The sequence below is a fragment of the Perca fluviatilis genome, chromosome 23, assembly GCF_010015445.1.
Source record: "Perca fluviatilis chromosome 23, GENO_Pfluv_1.0, whole genome shotgun sequence".
Taxonomy (NCBI): Eukaryota; Metazoa; Chordata; class Actinopteri; order Perciformes; family Percidae; genus Perca; species Perca fluviatilis.
Window position 1 is genome coordinate 13,330,753 of NC_053134.1, and position 23,932 is coordinate 13,354,684.

General features: G+C 40.6%; 2 protein-coding genes across 13 annotated transcripts in view; one reads left to right on the plus strand and one right to left on the minus strand.

The window, feature by feature from the left end:
- Positions 1-13,709, minus strand: part of cacna1c (calcium channel, voltage-dependent, L type, alpha 1C subunit) — a 218,210-nt gene extending 204,501 nt beyond the window's left edge. For 11 of the 12 annotated variants that reach the window (XM_039791500.1, XM_039791494.1, XM_039791502.1 and 8 more), the window contains exon 1: positions 13,337-13,709. In XM_039791500.1, coding sequence (XP_039647434.1) covers positions 13,337-13,460 — 124 coding nt within the window. In that variant the 5' untranslated portion in view covers positions 13,461-13,709. Of the gene's footprint in view, positions 1-921; positions 1,896-13,336 lie in introns of those variants that run through there. The other variant, XM_039791501.1, reaches the window with a different exon arrangement.
- dcp1b (decapping mRNA 1B) lies at positions 8,307-23,088 on the plus strand. The gene is made up of 10 exons (XM_039791503.1): positions 8,307-8,706; positions 9,303-9,343; positions 9,661-9,788; positions 16,764-16,830; positions 17,250-17,430; positions 18,023-18,115; positions 18,486-19,281; positions 20,338-20,567; positions 20,702-20,911; positions 21,076-23,088. The coding sequence occupies exons 1-10, from the start codon at positions 8,548-8,550 to the stop codon at positions 21,151-21,153; spliced, it is 1,983 nt and encodes a 660-aa protein (XP_039647437.1). The 5' UTR covers positions 8,307-8,547; the 3' UTR covers positions 21,154-23,088.
- The last annotated feature ends 844 nt before the right edge of the window (positions 23,089-23,932 follow it).

A 23,932-nucleotide genomic window follows, 5' to 3' on the forward strand; every position in this document is an offset into this window, starting at 1 on the left:
TTAAAAAGTCGTCAAGTTGAACTTTAGGGGTGTCTTGTGCGAAACAATCTACTGTCCTCCGCTGCCGTCTACCAAAATAGCTCCTAATCAACCCAATTCTCAGCAGACAAATAAGTCCTGCAGGCCCTCCTACTGCCACCTGTCATCTCTATGCGATTTCTCTCGCGCGCTGCTATTAAGGATGAAAGCTTGGATTAAAACGTGACAAATACGACTATTGATTATAGAAGAAGGGAGGATCGATGGTGATTGAGAGCGCGTATCGGTGGGCGCTGCTCAATTTCCTGCTCCTTAGCGACCACTGTGTGTTCATTTCTGTTAAATGGGCATAGAAACGCAGGGCTGTGCAGTTTAGTTTAGTCCCCAAACGAAAAAAAACCTTGAGGAGGCAAGATCTGCCAAATAATTTGTACGGACACGCTTTTGCTGTCATTTTCTGCTGGAAATGTGTCGAAGACAATAATGCTCCCCGCCTACAACTAAATATGACCACAGCCCACTCATTATGCCGATGGACAGGCCTATCAAACCAACAAGTGTAGACTAAACCAAGCAAGAAAAAGGCCTCATCCATATCTGTCCGCGGCTACCTGCAGCCCTGTTGCGTGATTATGGCACAAGTTCACTTGCTGCACAAACTGCACACAGCGGGGTAAAGATCAAATAAACAAACTGCACACAGAGGGAAAGTGGAGGAAAGAGGACTGCATCTGTCCATCTGTTGAAAACGAGAGCGCAAACACCCCTTATACCTTCCCTTCCTCCCCTCTTCTCTCCACCTCCTCCTTCACCATCCCATCCTCATTTCGAGATCATCATACCTCTCTTACTCCCTCCCTCCCTTCTTCCCTCACTCCCTTTCCTCTCTCATGCACAGTTACAAGATGTTTGCCAGTTATAAATAAAAAAGACACCACATACCTTGATGGTTCTCAAGGGTGTCCTCCGGGATGTACATGTTTTTGCTTTCATTTACCATAAATGTAGTCCGGCGTTATCCCTATAGTTGAATGGAAGAGAGAGAGAGGAAAAGGCTGGAGAGGCGGAGGGAAAATAACGAGGAAAAAAAAGCCCCCAAAAATAAAGAAATTAAAAAGGGGGGGTGGGGGGGAAAAAAGAAGAAATAACTGTCTGACACGGACAGTCTTGGGTATTCCGTTATTTTAGTTTATGGGGAGGGTTTCTTCGGATGGAGTGAATATTACCTAATCCCCATGATGGAGGAGAAGGCGAGAAAAATGAGGGAGCTTTCGGCGGAACCGGTTGGGAAAACGCACCGGTGCATCTCTCGGTACATCCGGGCCCTAGGCGTGAAACATGAGACCAGCACCGCGTTCAATTCAATTCACACCTCGTTCGCTCTCTCGCTCACTCCACTTCTTTCTCTCCTCTCCCGGCTGTCTAAAAACAATAGGGTTTCAAAAAGGTTATAAAGCACGGGCGCTGTCAGTGACGGTCGCAATAGAAGTGCGCAAAAGACGCATTCGTGCGCATCTTCATCAGCGTGTCAAAATGTGAGAGGACGAAGAAGAGGAGGTGGAGGTGTTGGAGGAAGAGAAGTAGGAGGAAGAGAACAGGAGAAAAATTGGAAAATGAGAAGAGTGTAAATATTCCATCACGGGTAGCACGGGGTTAAATCTCCCAATAGGTTGTCGGTTATTCCACGTATCTATAGCAGAGTCCCCCCAAAAAACAGAAGCCAGGCTGTCCTGTCTCATCCGGAGACGGGTTTCTGTGTCCTGATCCAGTCCATGATGGTCCGGCGGTGTGTCTGTCAGTCAGTCTGTGTGCCTGTCTGTCTGTCTGTCTGTCTGCCTGTGTCTCACTGATCTGGAGTTAGAGCTCTCTCTTCTCTCTGCCTCTGCTGCCCCTGCAGCTCAGCTCTGCAGTGATACCGAGAGAGAGAGAGAGAGAGAGAGAGAGAGAGAGAGAGAGAGAGGTAGCCCCCCTCCCCATGCATGTAGACGCTTTGACTGTTTCCAGATGTGTGTATGGGTGTGTGTGTGTGTGTGTGTGTGTGTGTGTGTCAGAGAGAAATAAGGAGGGAGACATATAGGCAACAGTGGAGAACCAGCGGCTGGTATCCAGATGATGATGATGGTAATGATGAACACAAAGATAATGATAATGTTGATGAAGTGTGTGTGTGTGTGTGGGGAATTAAAAGGATCAGAGGTCCGGAAAAAGAAAGGTGGCCGAAACCCATGCAGACAAGAAGAAAGAGAAAGTGTGCATGTTTGTTTGTTTGTCAGTGTGTGTGTGTGTGTGTGTGTGTGTGTGAGAGAGAGAGAGAGAGAGAGAGAGTGAGAGAGTGAGAGAGAGAGAGAGAGAGAGAGAGAGAGAGAGAGAGGCAATAATGATCCATAGCAGGCTCAAGCCTTGCATAGACTCTAATTTCTGCAGGAAGAAACAGAGATGGGAGATGTTGTACCTACATCTGATTTGCCCATAGTCAAACACATCTGGACTGCTTCAGCCCTGTTCTTTTCTTTGGCCAAGGCTTTGTTTACACACACACACTAAAGATCTGGTTTTTCAACTCTTTTATGACTCAAGCTCTGATCTTTTCATGGCTCTCTTAAACAGAGAAAAACCACAAGGAAGCTGATTTTCAGATCTTTGGATGCTGTTTAAATACAGACTCAAATCTCATGAAGTAGAGGAATTCAGGAAGGTCAGTGCACAAAGACTGAATGTGAACCATTTTATCTAGAGGACAATAAAATGGTTTTTAGAATTAAATTATATTTTTTCTTTTCCTTTTGCCCTCTGGACAGTAAAGTTTGTTTCAACATAATTCTCTATGGCCAGGAACTAATTTGACTTGGCCCCTCAAGCACATAAAGTCATTTTCTGGAGACATGGGTCCATTTTCTTAGATAACACAACAATGAAATAATGCTCATTTAGGAGTCAAATGTCAAACAATGTCAACAACATCAGCTCTTAACTAAATAGCTCTGGACCAGGCTTTGATGACATTGAGTCAGCTTGGCTCTTTAATTCCTACTGAGGCTTTTTGATAGAGCTGCTTACACAAATAGCATGTCGGTTCCTAAATTGAGCTGTTTTCTTAAAAGCTCTCCACAGGCACCTTGATATAAAAGATAAAAAGGGAGAAACATTTTATTTCCATTATCTACTCAGTCTTTTAAAGGATCTTGACCTTATTTTGAAAAGCAGTTCCTGTCCTTTTATAGCTATACTCACATAACACGTCCCAATATTTTATATTAACGGATGATTTTTAGATGTCAAATGTATAAAAAAGGTATGGCAATGCTTCAAAAACCAGAATAACTCAGCTCAATAATACATCAGGATGTATTGAAGCTACAGTACCAAGCAGCAATTTCAGATTCTAATTCTGGTACTGGCCATCCCATGTAATTGTATTTGACACTGAATACGAACTTCACAATGTGCAGACCTCATGTCAATCTCACTGCAGGCTATAATCAGGAGGTGAATCTGATGACTCAAACCAGCCTGCATTCATTTGTTCAGTGCCATAGCACAAAATCACCACCCACCATCCTGTAATAGAATAAAGCTTTTTGTCTGCATGTGTCACTCTAGACATAGTAAAGACAGGGAGACAGCTGATAAATTACTCTATTGATGACATTTGACATATGAATGGTCTATTTCTGAATTTCTGTTTTGTGATGCAGATGTTATGTTTCTATTCTGTATATTTGGAGGGAAACTAAGGATTGCGGAAAACCTGCGCTGATGAATGACTTGAAACAATATTCGAATTTTGTTGTACATGCTAAATGTTTTAATGGTAGGAAAAGCAGCAGTTAGTAAGTACTTGTGCTGCAGGAAAATGGCTCTTGCGACTGACTTACTATACACATTGTTAGATTGTTAATTTGGGTGCTTTGATGCATAAGTAGCATTTAACTACTAAAGCTCATTTTAACTACTTAACTACCTCCACTTAAAACCTGAGAGATGATAAATGGGTAGGCCAGAATAAAAAAACTACGTTCTGCAGACATTTTTAGTCATTTTTTTGACTTTTCTCTAATCATTGCTTTTTTGTAAAGTATTTGATACTTAAATCTGTGAGCCTTATGCTGTTATTGAAATAAAATAATCTGAGAATGTAAGAAGGGAAATCACTGCTAACAAATCATAGACACTTGAAATATGAAAAGGGGCCACATCTACATGTAGACACTACTGTTCTGTAATGGGCAACAAGCCCAAAAGATTAGGAATCACTTGCTGGTAACTAATGACAGCTGGTCAGATATATTAAGTGGAGTAAAAAGTACAATACTTCCCCCCTGAAATGAAGTAGATTAGAATTTTAAAGCAGCAGAAAATGCAAATCCTCAAGCTACAATTTTTTACTCAAGTATACTACTTGAGAATATGTACATCAGCCCTGTGATGATAGTGAGACAGATGGACATTGAGTTTTATAATGGCAATCTGACTCACTTTCACTTACTACCAAACCAGCCTCTGTTTGATTACACTGGCCAGTGAATGGAAGGACAGACGGAAGAAAGGATTGAGGGAAGGAAGAACTAATGGAGGGCAGGTCGTGGGAACAGACACTTGTGCCCAAGGGAAACACAAACACACAGACTCACATACATAAATGTCCTCTGTAATCCAGCCAGCACACAGACTATAGATCTATTCTATTTATGACTGTTCTATATTTGTAGTTCCCGACCCCCTTTGTATGTGTGTGTGAGCGTGTGTGAGTCTTAAGCTCAGTTGGTCTCTGAGAATCTCTGTCCAGGCAAACATACTCAAATGCTGGTATCTCATGTGGGAAACCAACAATCTGCTGGTCAGTCAAAGGGAAATCCCCTCATGACAGGGAGAGCTACTTTATTCAGCTGTGCAATGTGAGATTCAGGTTTTAGACCCAAAATCTGATTTAGACACTTATTATGCATAACGCTTTCTATTGGGATCCATTCTACACTCAAATAATAATAATAAATTGAATTTGTATAGCGCTTTTCACAGACTCAAAGTCGCTTGAAGACCACAAAGAAATATTTAAATGTTTTAATAAATGAATCCTGGTAATTTGTGCGCATTAGCATCTACTGTACATAATGTACCTTGTCTTTCTTTTCTCAAAATTAATAAGAAATTAAAATAAACATTACAGTGTTGAAATGAAATGCAATATGAAGTTAAGCATTTTTAAACATGAACTACCAAATCAGTAAAACAGATTTTCCACCAGCTAAGAAAAAATTGTTTCTGTATCTAATTCTACATTTTAATAGTTCATTTTTTATGGTTCATGTCCTTCAATTATGCAAAATATCAAGTAAGGAAAATCTACAATTATTGTTATTTTTTAAGTCATTTTTTACATGGAAAAAAAGAGGACAGTAAGGACTGAATTAGAGAATCACTTTAAAGTTTTCACATAATCTAAGAAATTGGCCTGTTCCAAATATAGTCATGCAGTAGATACGGTGAAAGTAAGACAGGTGAGATATTAAAAAAAGTGTGTTTACAAATCAACTCAACACTGCTCTCTCTTAGTGCTGTTTGACACTTTTCTTAGCTTTTATTCACCCATTAAGGAGCTATATTTTGTCTGCAAACTGGTCATGAGGAAGCAATGGTTTTAGGATGAACTCTATATAGAAGATGGAAACTTCATGAGGCCTCAAATGCTACTTGTTAAAGAGAGTAAAGCATGTGCACCAAGTTGCAAATGCCCACATAAATTGGGACCCAAATGAGGAATAAAATGTCTCGACCTGGAGCCAGATGGACCCATACTCAGGCAGGCCATCTATCACCCATTCACCGTCCCTTTACCTTCAGGTCCATGTCCAGCCCTATGAATGGCTTTAGCGAGACAACTGAAATCATACAATATATCCCCTATGTAAATTATAGATCTGTTTCCCACCAATAATACAGCCCTTTGCTTGTGTGCACACACAAAATAAGCACATATTGCTTTGTTTCAACAGTATCACTTGGTACAGGAAAATGATTTTCCTCACTTAAAATATGTAAAAATTATTTTGTTGTTTCTTTCATTTTCCACTGCAGTACAATAATAAACACTCAACTTGTTCCAATATATGTCACCTATTAACAAACAGCATGTCTGTTGTAATACAAAATTACATTTACAATATATACACAACAATGCATATCCTCCACTTGTTGAGGTTCAATAAGCTGCCTTTGGCTATATCCCATTATCCTTCCTGCCTGTGAGCCAATCACCAACATATCTTGGCCTATCCCCACCAATGACAGTCAAGCACTCAATCTTGATTGAATGGTTATTGACAGTATTGACCTGCTCATGTATAACTCATTAACCTCATCATTGGCAAACCATCCTGACGAATAGACATATATACAGTACCTTGAACACACACACACATACACACATACACACAGTACACTACCACCCTGACAAAGTAATAGACATACTTGAAAAAAGACAAACAGGCCCATACTGAATGCCAAAGCAGATCTTTTCATGTCAAAGGAGAGGCAGATGTGTCTGACCTGGAAGTGCTTCATTCACATTTAAGAGAAGTTGTTTGAAGTGTTTAAAGCATATGTTTTCATCCAGTGCTGCTTAAAATGAGTGAGCAGTCATTGTTTTTCTCAAGGACACTCTGACATGGCCGTTGATAGATGCATACCAGCTGTTGTACGTCTCTGTGACAATATAAAACCAATTACCGAAACAGCTTTCACAGTACACAGCAGAGCATAGGATAAGTGCCCATTTTGTATAATGCTAAATAGCGGTAATTTGTGATAAAAGAGGAATCCATGTATGTCTTAATCAGTGGTTGTACGTCTTATTGAGTGATTATACAAGAAGTAATCTGCTATAAAATGCATAAGGAAAACAGGGGCTTATGTCTATCCACTTGAAAAGTGGTCTCTGTCCCCTCAAGTACCCTTGCAACAGAACAGGATATGTTGAACTAAATATGGAGATTCACTGTCAGGCGATCCAACAGATGATACAGGTATGGCTGATATGGATTTCAAGAATATACAGTCCTGAGAATCCTGTATTAGTTACAGTTCTGTTCTTGAGTATTAATTTCTAGAAGGATATTTCTAATTCTGGAACCCTAGAGCTAGTGTATTATAAACAGCATTGTTGAAGGTGAAAGTGAATAGATTAACCAGAAAATTACAAGTGTAAAACATTGAACATGGGGGAAATGTAGCCTAGAGATCTGCACCATTGTAAACTTTGTACTATGCTCAAAATGGACTTAACTGGGCCCATGAAAGAAGTACTAAATTACACTTTCCAAAGAAGATGCCTTATTTGCTTGTGTATTCATTCCTTCATCACCCATCTACAAATAGCTGGAAAACCAACTGCAGTAACTCCGTACAAATAAAAACATGCTGTATTTGTTTCTATTTGGAGATTTTGTAACATGGTGTAACTGCTCTTAGGCTTTCTCCTCCCATTGAGACAAAACTCTTGGGGGATACATACAGTGCGCGCTCACACACACACACACACACATACACACACACACACACACACACACACACACACACACACACACACACACACACACACACACACACACACACACACACACACACACACACACACACACACACACACACACACACACACACACACTTGTTTTGGCTTTCAGATCAACTCCGGCCCATGCAATAAATGGCCAGAGCAGGGATGGTTGTGTTTTATCTATCCCTTTGATGCCCCCTAGTGCAATTTTTGGGAAATGTAAATAATGAATAGGAGACATCAGTCAGCATCAGTGTTACTGTAATGTTACCCAGCAGTCAGATACAGAAATGAAAGACAAAAGAGGAACATCAACTGCTTACTTGTATGGGGAGAAGTGACAGGGACATAAAGTTAAATGGAATCAAACAAACAAACATAGTCAAGCTTTCTTTCCTTACAATAGTAAGGGGCCCAGCAACTTTGTGTGTGTCTGTCTACCATAAGTCTACCAAGTGTTCGAAAACATATATACCACCAATACAGAGGATTGTAGCCCATACAAATAAATTAAATAAAAACACATTCCACAACCAACACATTGGCAATTAAATGAACCTACCTAATGTAAGTATTGAACGTTGCAGTATAACGTTAATTTGAATTAAAAGAAGGCTACATATCTATATGGTCATGTCTCTCCTGACATTATCAATAATTGTTTGAAGAAAGTAATACTGAAAATCCATCCAGTTGACAAAATAAATTCTCCATCGATTTTTCCAAGTTGATTAATAAGGCTGAAATCTCCAAACCTGCTGCGCAACTACTCATGTCTGGGTTGGTTGTTTACTGTCTGGGTAAACATGGCCGTTGACAAACTCACTGATGGCAGTTAGCCCTCAATAACTCTTGACAATTTGAAATGTACAAGTCTTGAGTTGCAAAACAATCTACTGCGCAGTTACAAATTTTATTGTCTTTTTACCTTGCTGTTGGTTTGGTTTTTATCTCATACTCCTGCGACTCGTTAGCCGCTGAAGCTAGGTAGCGAGCTAACTTCTCCATAGGGAACAATGACAGCAACTTCTGCAGGTAGCAGCAGCTGCCTCACCGCTAAAGGACTGGACATAAGTCTGGCTGCTCTACAGCGACAAGACCCATACATCAATGACATTGTGGACGTGGCCAGCCAAGTTGCCCTGTATACTTATAACAACAGGGCAAATGAGTGGGTAAGCCTGAACTTTGGTTAATATGCTAATTTAGCTTAGCCTTGTCATCGTCCCTGATAGGCGCGCTTTGTCACTGACACAGATTTACCCCAGCTAATGAATAGCATTAAGTAGATCCCAGCTATGTTTTTTTTAGGGTGTGTGCTACAAAAACCATAAGTAAACGTACGTACGCTTATATATATATATATACATACATACATACATACATACATACATACATACATACATACATAATATATAAAACTATATAAATAGGTATTTTGCACAAAATTGAAACGTTTATCTATTATCCTCTATTTATTGATTCCCTGGAACATTGTCGTGTCACTAACGTTAATTATATTTAACGTTATTTATGACTGTTGTAGCTACCCCTAGCAACATGCACTTGTTAAAAAAAGAAGTTCTCACACCGTGTTCCTCAGAAGACTGGTATGTTAAATTCAGCTGTTTGGTATTTTACATGTTTTTTTTTTAGGAGGATTTGATATTCTAAAATATTTAATTTTGTTTGTCCCCCAGTGACGAGATTTGGCTGACCAGTTATGTCCGTTATATCACTTTGCAATTTTTTTGTTGTATGTGTTTTTTAGGAGAAGACAGAGGTGGAAGGCACCCTTTTTATTTACACAAGGTAATGAAGTTGATGCTGGACTCTGAAATCTTGGTGTCTAAAGATTACAATTCTTAGTATTTGTTGGGAATACCTGTAAAGCTCTTCAACAGACATATAGAAACTACAGCCATACCTAAATGGTAACATGCAAAATTTAGTATTTATATGTTATTTTTTAGCACAACTGTTTCTGTGTGATATAAATCATCATGGTGAATACGGCAGGACGTGACCTAGCTGAAGTGCCTCTAGATTCAAGTTGCGAATTGCGATTGACAAATGTTTACATGAATCCTTCAGCTGCATTTCTGTGATGTGTCCTTTGCGTATTTCAGACTGGCATCTCCCAGGCATGGTTTCACCATTATGAACAGACTCAGTATGGAGAACTTGACAGAGCCAATTACCAAAGACCTGGACTTCCAGCTCCAGCACCCTTTCCTGCTTTATCGCAATGCACGGTGTAAGGATAAAGACACACAGATACACACACAGACACACTTCTGATGTCTGCCTGTTACTTATTGATATCTTCAGTTGTTTGTCTGACACATTTTGTTCTCAACACCTGTTGAGCATGTGCACAGAGATCCTTTTGTGTAACATCTCACATTTACCAACAAAACGTACAGCGAAAGACAAAACATTGCAGACCGTCCTGCAAACCTGTATACATTTTAACATCAATGTACGCTGTAACATTTTTTTCCTATAAAGTCGCTGAAAGCGGCAGCTGTTTCCTGACGGCTCTCTGCAGTGGGCGGGGCTGCTCAGTTCCCCCTGCGACTGACACACACACGCAAACACACACAATCACACCTGGTGGATTCAGGAAAAACCGGAGATGAGACGTACAGGATGACCTAAATTGAAGACAGCTATGCTCGTTATTTGAAGTGCAATGATAAGTTAAAGTCCAATAAGTCCTTTATCAAACCTTATGAATGTGTGTCCCAGGCCAGGATAGGAAATTAACTAACAATGTAACGATCAACAAGCCACTGACAGATATGTTCAAATTTCATTCATTCAATAAATTATTTTTTGTCTTAAATCCACCAGCCATTTTCAAATTATACCAATATTTGCAGCATCCTGAGCCTTTTTGGTAAGGTTACTAGGAAAACTCAGCCTAGAGTCGTTTTATTCTCCCCAAAACAAGTTTCATTTTTATTTTTAAAGAACTATACAAAATTGCAACTTTCTCCATCTCCCGCAACTTAATTGCAACAAACATACAAAAGACATCGCAACTTTTATTGCAATTTTTTACAAAAGCTCACGCAAAATCAGGCATTTTGGATCGCAACAATCTAAAACAAAAAGGCTGCGAAATCCTGGAGGGACTAATAATTATCAACACCATACTGATATGTCTTACCTGACAGTTTTATTGCACAGCCACATTCAGTATTGCTCACTGTACACTGGATATTAACCTAAATCTTGAAATATTAAAGAAATCAAGATTAAGAGAAAATTGCAATAGAAAATGCTTTTAAATGCAAAAAACCTTGGTTATACAGGCGTCAGTAACACTAGAGTTAGACAGACAGTCAAAGACTGTGCAGACATAGATGACTAAATACCAGTTCTAGCCACATAGACTAATTAGTTTGAATATATTTTGCTGTTTCACAAGCAGCCAGACACAGTGAGACAAACTTATTAAAAGATGAAGACAAAGACAAACTGGAACTGAGGGAATAAAGCTAGATAGAGAGATAGACAGTCAAAGCAGAAATGATATGGATAAAAGACTCTGTCACCAGAGAAGAACTTGGAACAACATTAAAATTAGAAAAACAATTGTCCTTCTCATTGTTATTTGGGGGTCTGATTCAAAAAGACTAATGTGTCTTTCACTTTCTGTAACTCCCCTGACCCTTAATATTGCTTATATGCATGTATGTTTTGCACACTAGATTGTGTATAATTCACGTCAGAATCCACATGAAACCATATCTTTGTGAATTTGAAGATCTGTAAGCAATGTTATCACATGACACCTAAAAATGGCAGGTGTATCTATATCTAGATAGATCTACAGGGAATAAGTTAGATTAAAGATTAACAATTTGATAGAGTGACCAAAGTGTGTAGCATGCTGTTCATTTGTGGGGGAACCATTAGTTCCATATAAGGAGCAGAGGTATTGTGGTGACTCCAATTCTATCAGCCTGTCTCCCTCTGAGACCTACATCTGGCTCACACACACACACACACACACACACACACACACACACACACACACACACACACACACACACACACACACACACACACACACACACACACACACACACACACACACACACACACGTTGCAGAGTGTGCCTGCAGGACAAGAGCCTGACAGCACTACAAAACCAGCCAGCAGAGATTAGATATTCCACAACAGTCACTGATAATATAAACACACTCACTCAGGAATAGCTGACACACACACACACACACACAGACCTCCCTCCCTCTCTGTCATGGTCTCACACTCTTCATCAGGCTCAGTAAGAGGCAGGTGGAATGCTGTGTTTAGATACCAGTTGATTCCATATGCCTGCTTTGATCCCCTTACTGTAGTACTTCATTATTCTTACTGACATGTATACAACACAGCCATTATTAAACATCAGAAGGCTCAGTGAAATAATGAGTATGACATAAACCTTCTCTGTGACCTCTTAATACCTTTTACACCAGGTTTTAAATGCACTCAGTGCACATTAAAGACAATCTGGGATAATACTGGCCTCCAGATGTGGTCAGAGCATTGGTTATGGGGAATACATTGCAAGTAAACGGCCAACTTACATTTCTTGGAAAGGAATTTAAAAACACATAAAACCAGTAATCACAGCTCAGTTGATGTCTATTTTCCTCTGATAAAAAGGAAATGTAGGTAGGGGTTATTATGTGAGTTAAAAAGTGGATGAGTACATAGCAAACCTAATGATCAGTGGCTCAGACACAGATTACACTGATTGGAGATGGATAATAAAGCACCCAAATAAGGAGACCACTATGTACCATGGTTATGAAGAAACTGATTTCTATCACCATAGCTGCTGTTATAAACTACGGATTGTTGGACGCTAAATTATTATTTTAGCATGCAGATATGTGACAAGGTTGAGCCAGATTTCGCTAAAAAAACACATGCACGTAAAACAGCATCTCAGATGCTCTAAGAGACCTCAAAATGCCAAGTGATCATTAGTGAAGGTTTACCGGATAATGGTATGTGTGGGTTAAAGGAATTTTTTCCAAAAGACTGTACAAACAGGAACGCATCTCAGCTCAGGAAATATGTTTATTCTCTGACTAACATCTGATCCATTTAGGCCCCAGGCTGTTGGTAATGCTGCCAGTCCCACTGTGTTGTGTGACCTCTGTGCAAGGGTCGTGGAATCTTATCATTAGATAAACATGTAGCTCTCAGGGCTGCCATTACTTCCTGGAATGGCAGTTGGCATAAAGTGGCACCCCATGCTAAAAATAAACACTGCTGAAATACAACAGAACATGGCAAGATACAGGGAAGAGAACTATAGTGCAAACAAGTCATAATTCCTCTGGCAAATATCCCAGTACAGAGGGACAGATAGCATGCTTTCTACATTCCTTCCTATAAGCACCTACAATCCCAAGCAGTGTTTCTGTCGCACCATTATCAGCATATGGAGTTGATCCTCTACCTAGTTCCAGCTTCTCAACTATGAAGAATTGCTGCTTTACTGTGTCCTATGTGATAGAAAGTTGAATATATTTCTGTTTTGGACTGTTGGTCAAATAAAATGAGCAATTTGATGACGTCACCATGGCCTTTAGAGAAGTGTACTTTCCATTTTCTGACATTTTATAGACAAAATGAATAATTGTTTAATTGAGAAAATAAAAAAAAATGTACTGTAGCCCACTAGCCACATACAGTATACTGGCTATGTGGCTAACACTAACACTCCACTTAACATGTCAACGGCGTTCTGTATATCAGGTGTATGGACATTCTTACCTCCAGGTCGAACGTATGTATATCCCAGGTCTCTCTCTGACACCAGCAAGCCTTTGAATCTGACCTCAGGTTCCTCTTCCAGTCTCTCATGTTTGGGTTTCCTCTGAAACAGGCCTCTCAGCATGGCTCCACTAGTCTCTTAGGAGTCTCACGGTCTGGTAGTAATTGTCTCTCTAGAACTTAAAGTTGCTCAGGTTATACCTTAAGTTGCAGCTCCGGTAATATCTTAACTAGCAAAAGGTTCAATGAAAGGGATGCCCACTGCGATGTGACACTTCCTTTGATTAGATTTCAGTAGCGAAGGATGTACTGATGTGTCAATGTTCCTTTATCCAGTTTAGGTAGTGCACATAAAGCTGTCACAGCAGTTCCTCCTTAGAACTGGGCTTCAGTAGCAAAAGAGCAGTTTGAATGTACCTGCAGTTTAGCCTCAGAGGGAAGGTGTGACAATAGTGTAAATGTCTTCTTAGATGAGTTTCGGTAGCTGGAAATCATTAGATTTACTCCTCCAATGTCACGAATTCCATTCCTACAAACAAAGAAAGTGATGGTTCTTCTTGGACAACAGTAATTCCAAGCATAGGTGTGCGTTACTGTGAGTACCTACCCGGGACAAACCTCCAGCAAACTAAATATAGTGTACAAGAATATCAACACTGTTCCTCATGACTGATGCACAGAGCTCTCCCACAAAGCTGATCACATACTGCAGTAAAAGCACACCTAATCCATCTTGGACAACACTGCTGCTAACAAATATGTCTGCATTTCTAACTATACTAAAGCTAAACAAAACAAAATTATTCCGTGAGTGGTCCCAGTAGTGCAGTTTGGGTTAAAGCCAAACAGGGTTACTGTATTGTTAAAGCGCATTTAAGCCTTGTGGAAAGTACGATGTTGAACAAAACATATCAATCAGATTTAACTAAAAATGTCTTCTTTTAAAACCAAAGTCCCAACAGAGTAGTTGTTAGGACAGACAATGATGTGCTGCCTCCCAGACATAAAATTAAAAATGTCTTTTCATGCATTCAAGTCCCACTGGAGTCCCATCAAAGAGTCACTGTAGGTCTACAGCAAACATCACATGTGCGCCAGTGCTCGCGGGATTGGAAAGGACCACCCAGCTTAAGTCCTGAATCAATTGCAGACTTCAGTAGAGCGATTGTTGCCGAAGTTTCCAATGTTCCTTGTTCAAACTGTAAAGGGATGCTGGCCTATTCAGAATCTACATTTCTCAGTTAGTCTTCTTATAGTGGTCTCAGACTTTGATCACCCTTCTGTTGAAGTTGTCTGCCCAATAGACCGTTGAGTGGTGTTCGCTCTCCAGTTCACTTGGTCAGGATCTCTGCTCCACTTATTTAATGCAGATGTCCCTCTGCCTTTCTTCCTCTCTCTCTCTCTCTCTCTCAGTCTCCAGTATGGTTGACTGGAACCCCTTTCTCTTTTTCTATCTCTCTGGCTTTCACCCTGGAAGTGTAACCTTGTGGCCACGGCCACTTTTATTGTTGGTGCTACTGGTTGTAGTCCTCCCACTTTCTCTCTCCCTCTCTGACTATCTCGCTCTGAAGGGTATTCTATCTTGTTGAGTTATAGACTTTGGGCAGGTCAGTGCAGCTAAAAACATGATCATCTCCTCTATTGAACAATTTGTATCTTGTGCTCTTCCTTTTCTCCTATCTTTCTCCTTTAGTGGTGGAGAGAAAGGGCAGCATACTGGTCAAAGAGACTGTCTTGTATCTGAAGCGTCAGCTTATCCAGCTGTTTCCTCCCATCAATGTACTTCAGTTTAACGCTTTTCTTTCATTGACAAAACTCAGACTCTGTTTACTGACAGCTAAAAAGCTCTCAGAAGTAGATGTTTCTCCCATGATGGACGTGATGATAATTTCCTCTCTAACACACCTCACTTCTTCCTATTCCACATCCGTTACGCTTTTTTACTTCAATTTTCCAGCTCTCTGACTTTGACTGTCTCTCTCTGTCTTTGTCAAACAGTCTCATCCCCAGTGAGCACTAAGCGACTCTGGCTCCACGAGACAGTCTCCCACTGCAGTTACTTATTTGGTACTGGGCTGTTTTTCCCAGGCTCAACTGAACTGTGTGTGTGTGTGTGTGTTTGTGTGTGTATTTCTGTCTGTGTGTGTATTTCTGCCTGTGTGTGTGTGTGTGTGTATTTCTGCCTGTGTGGGAATGTGTGTGTCTTTGATAGGACTGTGGTGTTCTCCACATATAGTAGACCCCACTTTGCTCTCTGTTCTCTGTCTCTCACTTGCCTCCTTCCCTTGTTGTGATTGACCCAATCTGTTCTTGAGATCCACTGTGGAAAGTATGTGTGCTGAGGTGTGAGGTAATGTCCAGCTGTCTTGAATAGGGCTGGATTTTAAACCTCAATACTTTTTTGGTACAGAGTTAAATGTGTTGGCGACACTAAGTATCAATCACTGTTCAGCACTAAAACCTGGCATTGAATGCTTGCTCTGATTCATACTCCTTTCATCTTATTTTTTTTATCAGGCAGTTTATTATTAAAATCATAATTTTTGCCAGTTGTATTCTGTATTTTATACAAGCAAAGTGCTTCTTCTTCTGCTTGTGTCTAGACAAAATTTTGCATTTGAGAAGTTTTTGCCCTTTCCCTCCCTTGTTGACTAAGTTTATGTAGTTGAAGAGACTCCAGGGCCCGATGTTTTACTGTGTAATGGCATTGTTGGCTTCTGTTCCCTTTGGGAAATGACTCATTTAAAACCCTGGGTTTAGACCAGACAGGGCTAATAATAAACGGAATACATGTCTGCCTGCCCTGCATTGATGTCATAGCAGCAGAGTTGTACGACAGCATGTCTGTGCATTCATTTGATTGTAAGGGTATGGCAGGTCTGAAAACTAATTTTGTTGTCTGCTGACCTTACTGGCTGGTGCATCTCAAAATTCAGCAGGCAGTTTCAATGTTTCACCAGCTAATTAGATTTTTAGCATCAACTAGGGCAGTGGTTCCCGACCTGGGGTCCGGGGACCCCTCAGGGGGGCGGCAAAGATCACAGGGGGTGCGCAAGTCTTTATCTGGTTTGAGGTTGAGGTAAAAAACAAAAATATTTGCACATGTAAACAAATTATGATAATACACTAGAATATATAATGTATACAAAAGTTGGTATAAAAACTATATATTTTTGTTCTCAGTTAAAATTATAGGCAGGCTACTTAGTAGGCCAAACCTCCGGGACCTCTTAACCTGTGACCCTTGCTGTCATCATCCTCAGCTTTTCTTAGACATAAGTAGGGGGGGCGCCAAGGAAAAAATGTTGGGAACCACAGAACTAGGGCATTACTCCAGAGTGGGACCTTTGTAATGTTTGTTTATGTTCAAAAGTTAACTTCTCTCTCTGTTTGCTCCTCTTTGTCCCTCTCTTCCTCACTCTCCCAGTGGTTATCCATGGCATTTGGTTCTATGATAAGGAGGACTGTCAACGTATTGCTCAGAGAATGAAGATGTAAGTGCCTATATAACCACAAACTATATGTATACACCATGTAAAAAAAAAAAAAAAACTAATTAAAAATGGGATTTGGTCCACTGAACAAGGACTAATGAGTTATGGTCAGTCAGCGACTGTGGCTGAGAGAGTTTTCTTTTCATATCTTAGTCAGGCAACAGCGACTACGTGTGTTTATTAACTTATCTGTGTCTGGGGCTTGGAGCCAACAAATGACAAGTGTAGTATATTTGAATGCTTCCAGGGTGAACAAATGACGTGTGTGTGTGTGTGTGTGTGTGTGTGTGTGTGTGTGTGTGTGTGTGTGTGTGTGTGTGTGTGTGTGTGTGTGTGTGTGTGTGTGTGTGTGTGTGTGTGTGTGTGTGTGTGTGTGTGTGTGTGTGTGTGTGTGTGTGTGTGTGTGTGTGTGTGTGTAGCCTGACCCAACAGGAGCAGACCCTGGCACACTCTCAAGGTGGATGGTTGTCTCCAGGAGGAGTACGTGGTGGAGGAGTACGTGGTGGAGGAGTAGGTGGAGTACTTGGAGGAGGAGGAAGTGAAGGAAAGGCAGTGGACATTATTCAGATGTTGACCAAAGCGCACACAGAGTATGACAAGGTAGGGATACACCAAATACTCTGTAATACAGCATTATAGATTCATATTTTGAATGGCATGAAATGCTTTTGTTCTGGAAAATTATGACGTACATTTTATTTGATTGTTTGCATTTCCTTATACTGACCAGTAGGGGGGTACAAAATCATCTAAGATCTCCTTAAAGGTGCTCTAAGTGATGTGACGCGTTTTTTAGGCTACAACATTTTTCGTCACATACAGCAAACATCTCCTCACTATCCGCTAGCTGCCTGTAGCCTGAACACACTGTAAAAAAACGCGGTCTCTAAAGACAGCTCAGGCTCCACAAATTGCAACAAAAACAAACTGTGCCAACCTGCACCACGAACCATAACAAACAGTGTTCCAGCCAATTACCGACAAGAAGGAGTTGGTTGAGTCATGAATACGCATTGTGGAAGTAGCCTACTGTAGCCTGCTGCAGTGATTGCTCAACCAGCTCCTTCTTGTCAGTTATTGGCTGGTATGTGACTAAAAAAACTCACTTAGAGCACCTTTAAGTCACTTATTGAACATTTGTCCCTCTGTCTTATCTCTTTTTTCCACTTTCCATATGTCTCTCAACATTAAGTCTACATCAGAGCCAAAGGAGATTGGCGGCAGCAGTGTTATTTATGGAAACCCCAACCTGATCAAGCCAATACCTGTTAAACTGAACACTCAGGTAAAACACCCTCATCCACTTCCTATTTTATTTCAGGGTTGCATTCAGTACATTGTTTTCCCTTGATGAGGCCCTTAGTGAATCAAATCCACAGCAAAAGAACTAAGGCAAAGGATCAGATAAAGTTTAAATCAAATTATACTCACAACCAGTATCTAAAAGTGTTGCCATTATGAATTCAGTATTTACTTTATCCAACCCGTTCCTCAATGTAATTTATTATATTGTCATTTTACGACGTTTGTAGTTAGCCTGATTTGCTAAAAAGACTTCAGAAAAAAAAAACGCAACATAGTTAGTTGTAACAGTTCTCTCTTCTCATGCTTACTGCTCTCCTTCCCTCTCTTACCCTTCTCTCTGTCTCATCCAGGACAGTGAAAGTGCTGAACCCAAGTCTCTCTCTCTTGCCACCCTTTTTGGCTCTCAACATCAACATCAGCACTCATCCAAACCTGACCCAGTCTCTCCTATGGCCACCACAGGGACAGGTCCATCACCGAGACAAGTCAATCGCCCACCTGTAGCACGTTCGCTGAAATACGATGATACAGTAAACTCTGGCAGAAGTGTGCCCTCCAAAGGAGGGAACCTCGCCATGGTTGGGTGTTCAGATGGAGGGCCCAGGGCTGTGATCGGAGGACAAATAGTCGGGGAACATGGTGGAAATGTTGTTATGGGCTTGCTGCCGTGTCCCACTACCGCCCATCAGCAGCAGCAGAACCAGCCTCAGCACTGCCCAGCCATCCAGAAACTCATGCAGGGACAGAGAGGAGTGGGTGTCGTCGGAGGAGTGCTTCAGACCCTGTCCGAGTCCCCCGAGAACAGGCTGTGTGACAACGGGGTGCCGCTGGAGCATCACCACCACCATCACCATCTGTACCATCATCATCAGCAGCAGCACCACCACCTTCATCATCATCAACAACAGCAACAGCTTCAAGCTGACCCAATCAGGAAACTTTTCCAAAGCCAGCCTCCTCTTCCCTCCTCCAACCCTCCGCCTCTGCAGCAGAACCCCCATCTCTCCTCTCAGCCCGTAATGGTGGATTCTGTGTCATGTTCCCACCTTCAAGCGCAACAAAGCCAGCAGCTGTTTTTTAGCCTACCTAAACCTCAACCAGAAGCACAGCACAACAGCCATTCAGCTTTAACTATACAGGGAACAGGTGGGACATCTTTTATGCTATTAATATGCTATGAATATATGAGTGAAGTATTATATAAATACAAAGTAAATACTATTAATAACTTGATATTAAAAAAACAAATCAGCAAGTAACGGGTAAAAACTAATTTTCAATGATTTCAATGATTTGTCCTGCTCTACCAGGTTTGCTGCCATCTCAGGTGACCAATGGCCAAGTCACACAGATTTTACACAGATTCCAACTAGCGCTGAACGATTTTGGAAACTAATCTAATAGGGACTTTATTTAACCAATATTGCGATTGAGACTTTTTTTTTGCAGTTTTTTTACGTGTCAGTGCTGATACAGGTTAGTAATGGTGCCCCGTGAGGTAGCAACGTTGGCAAGGCAGTTTTTGCACAATACCTGTCTCTGCAGAGCATCTTCTTTTTTAAAGCCAAAATAGTCCCAAACAACTGACGTACTGTTCCTTTTTGACACTAAAGTTTCTGCTGTGTCAGGTTCTGTCGCGGTCAAGATACAGCGTAGCGTGCAAAGTTGATGCTTCCTCTGCAGACTGCTTTACTCTTGCATGTCACGGGACCAGAGTGTAATTGCAGCCTTTGCGATAAAAAAAATCTCATTTTAATATATTGCGATATTATTGCAAATGCAAATAATCTTTCAGCCCTAATTCCAACCTACTTTTGCAATAATTTCAGTCAGAGTGCACATTAATCCAGTTAAACTTTGAGATAATCTGTAAAGCTGCAAAACCTAAGTTGTTTTTCCTTAGGTTTTGAATTTGTACACAAAATGTATAATTTCACAATAATATACAATGGCCATTGTAGCCAACTTATGCTAAATTATTGTGCCATTGTATACTAATGGATTATACTGTCTGTTTCTGCATGATCTTGAAATCTTTAATGATGTCTGTTAACCATTAATTTAACATTCACACAGGTATTTTACTATTTGTGTATCTATCTATTGCCAATTCTCTGAACTCTAAAATGTCTCTGCCAAGATGCCTGTTTCATCTGTGTTTAAACTGTCCTAATCATGGGGTCCCTCATGCTCTCCATTCAGTTCTGTCTTCCCAGATGTCTGGTGTGGTATCACCTCATGAGCTCCTGCAAAAGCTCCAGCTGGTTCAGCAGGAACAAAGCCTTGCTTCCCATGATCCCCCTCGACTCTGTCCAGGACTGGCCCCTCGATTCCTGGGGCCCACTCAAGGTCAAGGTGCCGACTCAGTTGTAAGCCCTGTCCCAAACCAGACCACAGGCACTGCTGGTCAAAAGGCTGCGCTGCAGTTTCAGGTGAGCACTATGAGCTCTGTTAGCAGTTGTCTATTTGACTTGTTTACGATGTGTTTTCATTCTTATTTCTAGTTTGCTAAAAAGGAGTACTAAGTACTATTAAAGAGTACTAATAACTTTCCCTGTCTATCCAGATCATCTCCCCCCAGCGGATACCAGCCACTGTGGCCCCCAACCTGCTCCTCTCCCCCAGTGTGTTCACTCAGGCAAAGTCTAGTGGTGGGTTGTCAGTGGTTGCAGAGAGCTGCCCTGCCCCCTCAACCCTGTCCAGACCCCCATTGCAGCAGGAGATCATAGTTCTGTCCAGAAGCCAGCTCCAAGCCACAATGCTGCATCTGATCCAGGTAAAAAATAATATTACTGAAAATATCTGACACTGACACTTTATATGTCAATGACTTCAGATCATTTCACTTTGCCCATTTGTTGTGTTTATGCAAATAAACATGCATGCATGCACGCACGCACACAAACATACAGTATGATGATCCTTGCTTGTGTGTTTCAGACTGACAGCTCATTCCTGGACAGCATCTATGAAGCCTACATCAGCCGCTTTGCTAATGACTCCAGCAGCAAGTACTGATGACTCTTCACACTCTCTGTCTGTACATGCACCCTGTCTTGAGCTGTGAGGCAATTCTTCTACACCTAATATGGATGTACCATTTCCTCTTCTGAATCCAATCAGACACACTGCTCTGTATCTCCTCTGCACTACATACCCAGTCAACCTGACTCTTCCTCTTTAAACCAAGTTTCTGTAGTCACAACAAAAAAAGCAGTTATCAGATTATACATGTTTGTTTCCATATCAAAAAACTTGTTTTATCCTCTGAATCCTCTTGAAAAAGAAATTCTCTCAATCTGAGGACCACTAATTTTTGGGCACAAATGCGGCATGACCATACAGTCTTGACATCATCTGTAGTTAAGGGGACAATGTAGCCTATACTCTCGTTCACTCTACATGAAGACAAAATATGCTGCAACCCCATGTTTTGCCTAAGTATTTGAATATAGTTCCCTTCACTGTTTTTTATTCACCAAACTTAGCAGAATTATAATTATATTTTTTGTTTTTCTTTTGTTATAATGTGTAGTCTTTACTCCGTCACAGTGGTCTAACACCAGCCAGCCTTCTGGGCTTTAATAAACAAGTCTTCCTTGTCTAAGAACTAGTGCTGAAGGATATGCTCAAACTGACTTGAAACTGACTTCACCTATGAAAGGTTAAACATATTTTGTTTTCTGTACATTTTGAAAAAGTATGTTTAAATGTTATAAGAATTTGTTTGATTTAAATTAAGTTCTTACTAGTTTGCCTTCTAAAGCGAGTATATTTTAGTATCCAAATCCTTTTAAAGTTATAAGGATTTTTTCAATTTTTTCAGCAGACTCTAGCTATGATTAAATATTTGTATTGGTAACAGTTGTTTTAGTTTTACGTACAGTAATGTTATTATATTATTACCATTATGAAGAATTCAAAATGACATGGTATCCATCTAAATTGAAGTAACAAGGAAAGTACAGGAGATTGTTAACCTGCTACCTCACAGAGTTTGGAGGCGTTCGGAGTCATCCCTGTGTTTTTACTAGTAGCAGATTGTCACAGTTATGTAATTCAACAGTTTTAAAAAATTAGATAACCCAGTCAGGGTTTTTATTTCAGTTTAACATAAAGGATTTAATCATCACAGAAAACCCATTGACAACCTTTTGAGTTGTTGTGTATATATGCCACAGTTCCTGAACAAAACAACTTACAGAAATTCCCCTCAGGATTAATACAACTTTTTATTGATCAAACGCTTTGCTATTGATGGTAAGTTTAGTTAAATAGATGCTTGGTAAATGGAGATTTAAAGCAATAAAAAGCAGCAAAGAAGGTATATAAATATCTGATAATAATTGTTTGGAATTCACAGGCCTGTTCAAAGCAAGTACAATAGAAATATATGATAGAAAATGCATTTCCGAAATACTGTCACGCTACATGTACTGCATAAAGTGTCACCCAATCAAACTAAGGCTCCCACACATTTCCTTACTTACTACAGCAGAGAAGTCAGTCAATATGTTAAATTTCGTCAGGGTTAGGGTTTGCACTTTGTGCTAAACTCGTATAAAGCCAGACTATATAGTAGCTACCAGAGAGTACACAAAAACAGCAGCAACAACAGAGAGAGATTACATTTCAGGAAACTAAAAAACAGAATATTTTTTTTCCTATTTTTGTACTCAAGCAAAATGTATTGTTCCCATAGTACAGATAACCAGCATGTTACATTACAATTAAATGTACAGCAAGTACAAAATAATTCTTATACAACATATCTAAAGTTATTTGTTAGATGCTGTTTTGTTATTTTAATTTAAAAAGATGTCATCCGTAGTCTTTTTATTTTTATTTTTTAAATTTGTCATTTAAAATAATACGATAATGGAAACATTTTTACACGTTTTATTTCTTTTTGACGGAAATGTTTTGCTCTTTCATAAACTGAAGTCTATTTTAATTGGATATTAAATGTTCTCAAACTGCCTCTGTTGTTGCTTACTGTCTTTCTTTGTTGTCTTAATGGATCTGCATGGCTGGTATTATTACCTGATTCAATGCTGATTCAACAGCATTCACAGCATTGTAATCCTGTTTTAATTTAAAATCTTCTAGATAACACTAAACCATGGATGTATTATAGCCTAATGACCAAAATACTGCGTGTCAGCTGCAGCCCCTCTCTCTCCCCTCGTCTGCTCTTCATCCGTATAGTTCATCCATAGACTATAGGCTACCTTGGCTCAAATGAATACGGGCGGCCATTCAGTTAAAATGACCTCATCCGCATTATCGAAATCTTTTAAATACTGAGCCATGGCATTGACAAACCATTCGTGCATCCCTGTGGAGGCTGGGGGCATTGAACCCGAGTGGACAATGTTCAAAGTTTCCATTGCTGAAGCTGCGGCGAGGAGCTGTGGTCTTAGGGTCTTAGGTGCCTCAAGGGGGTAACCCACGAACACCGTGGTGGACACCGGTGGTCAGGGAAGCCGTCCGACTGAAGAAGGAGTCTTTCCGGGATATGTTATCCCGGGGGGACTCCGGGAGGCAGTTACAGGGTACCGAAGGGCCCGGGCTGCAGCCTCTGCCGTGAAAGAGGCAAAGCAGCGGGTGTGGGAGAAGTTTGGAGAAGACATGGAGAAGGACTTTCGGTCGGCACCAAAGTGCTTCTGGAAAACTGTTCGCCACCTCAGGAGGGGGAAGCGGGGAACCATCCAAGCTGTGTACAGTAAGGATGGGACGCTGTTGACCTCAACTGAGGAGGTAATAGGGCGGTGGAAGGAGCACTTTGAGGAACTCC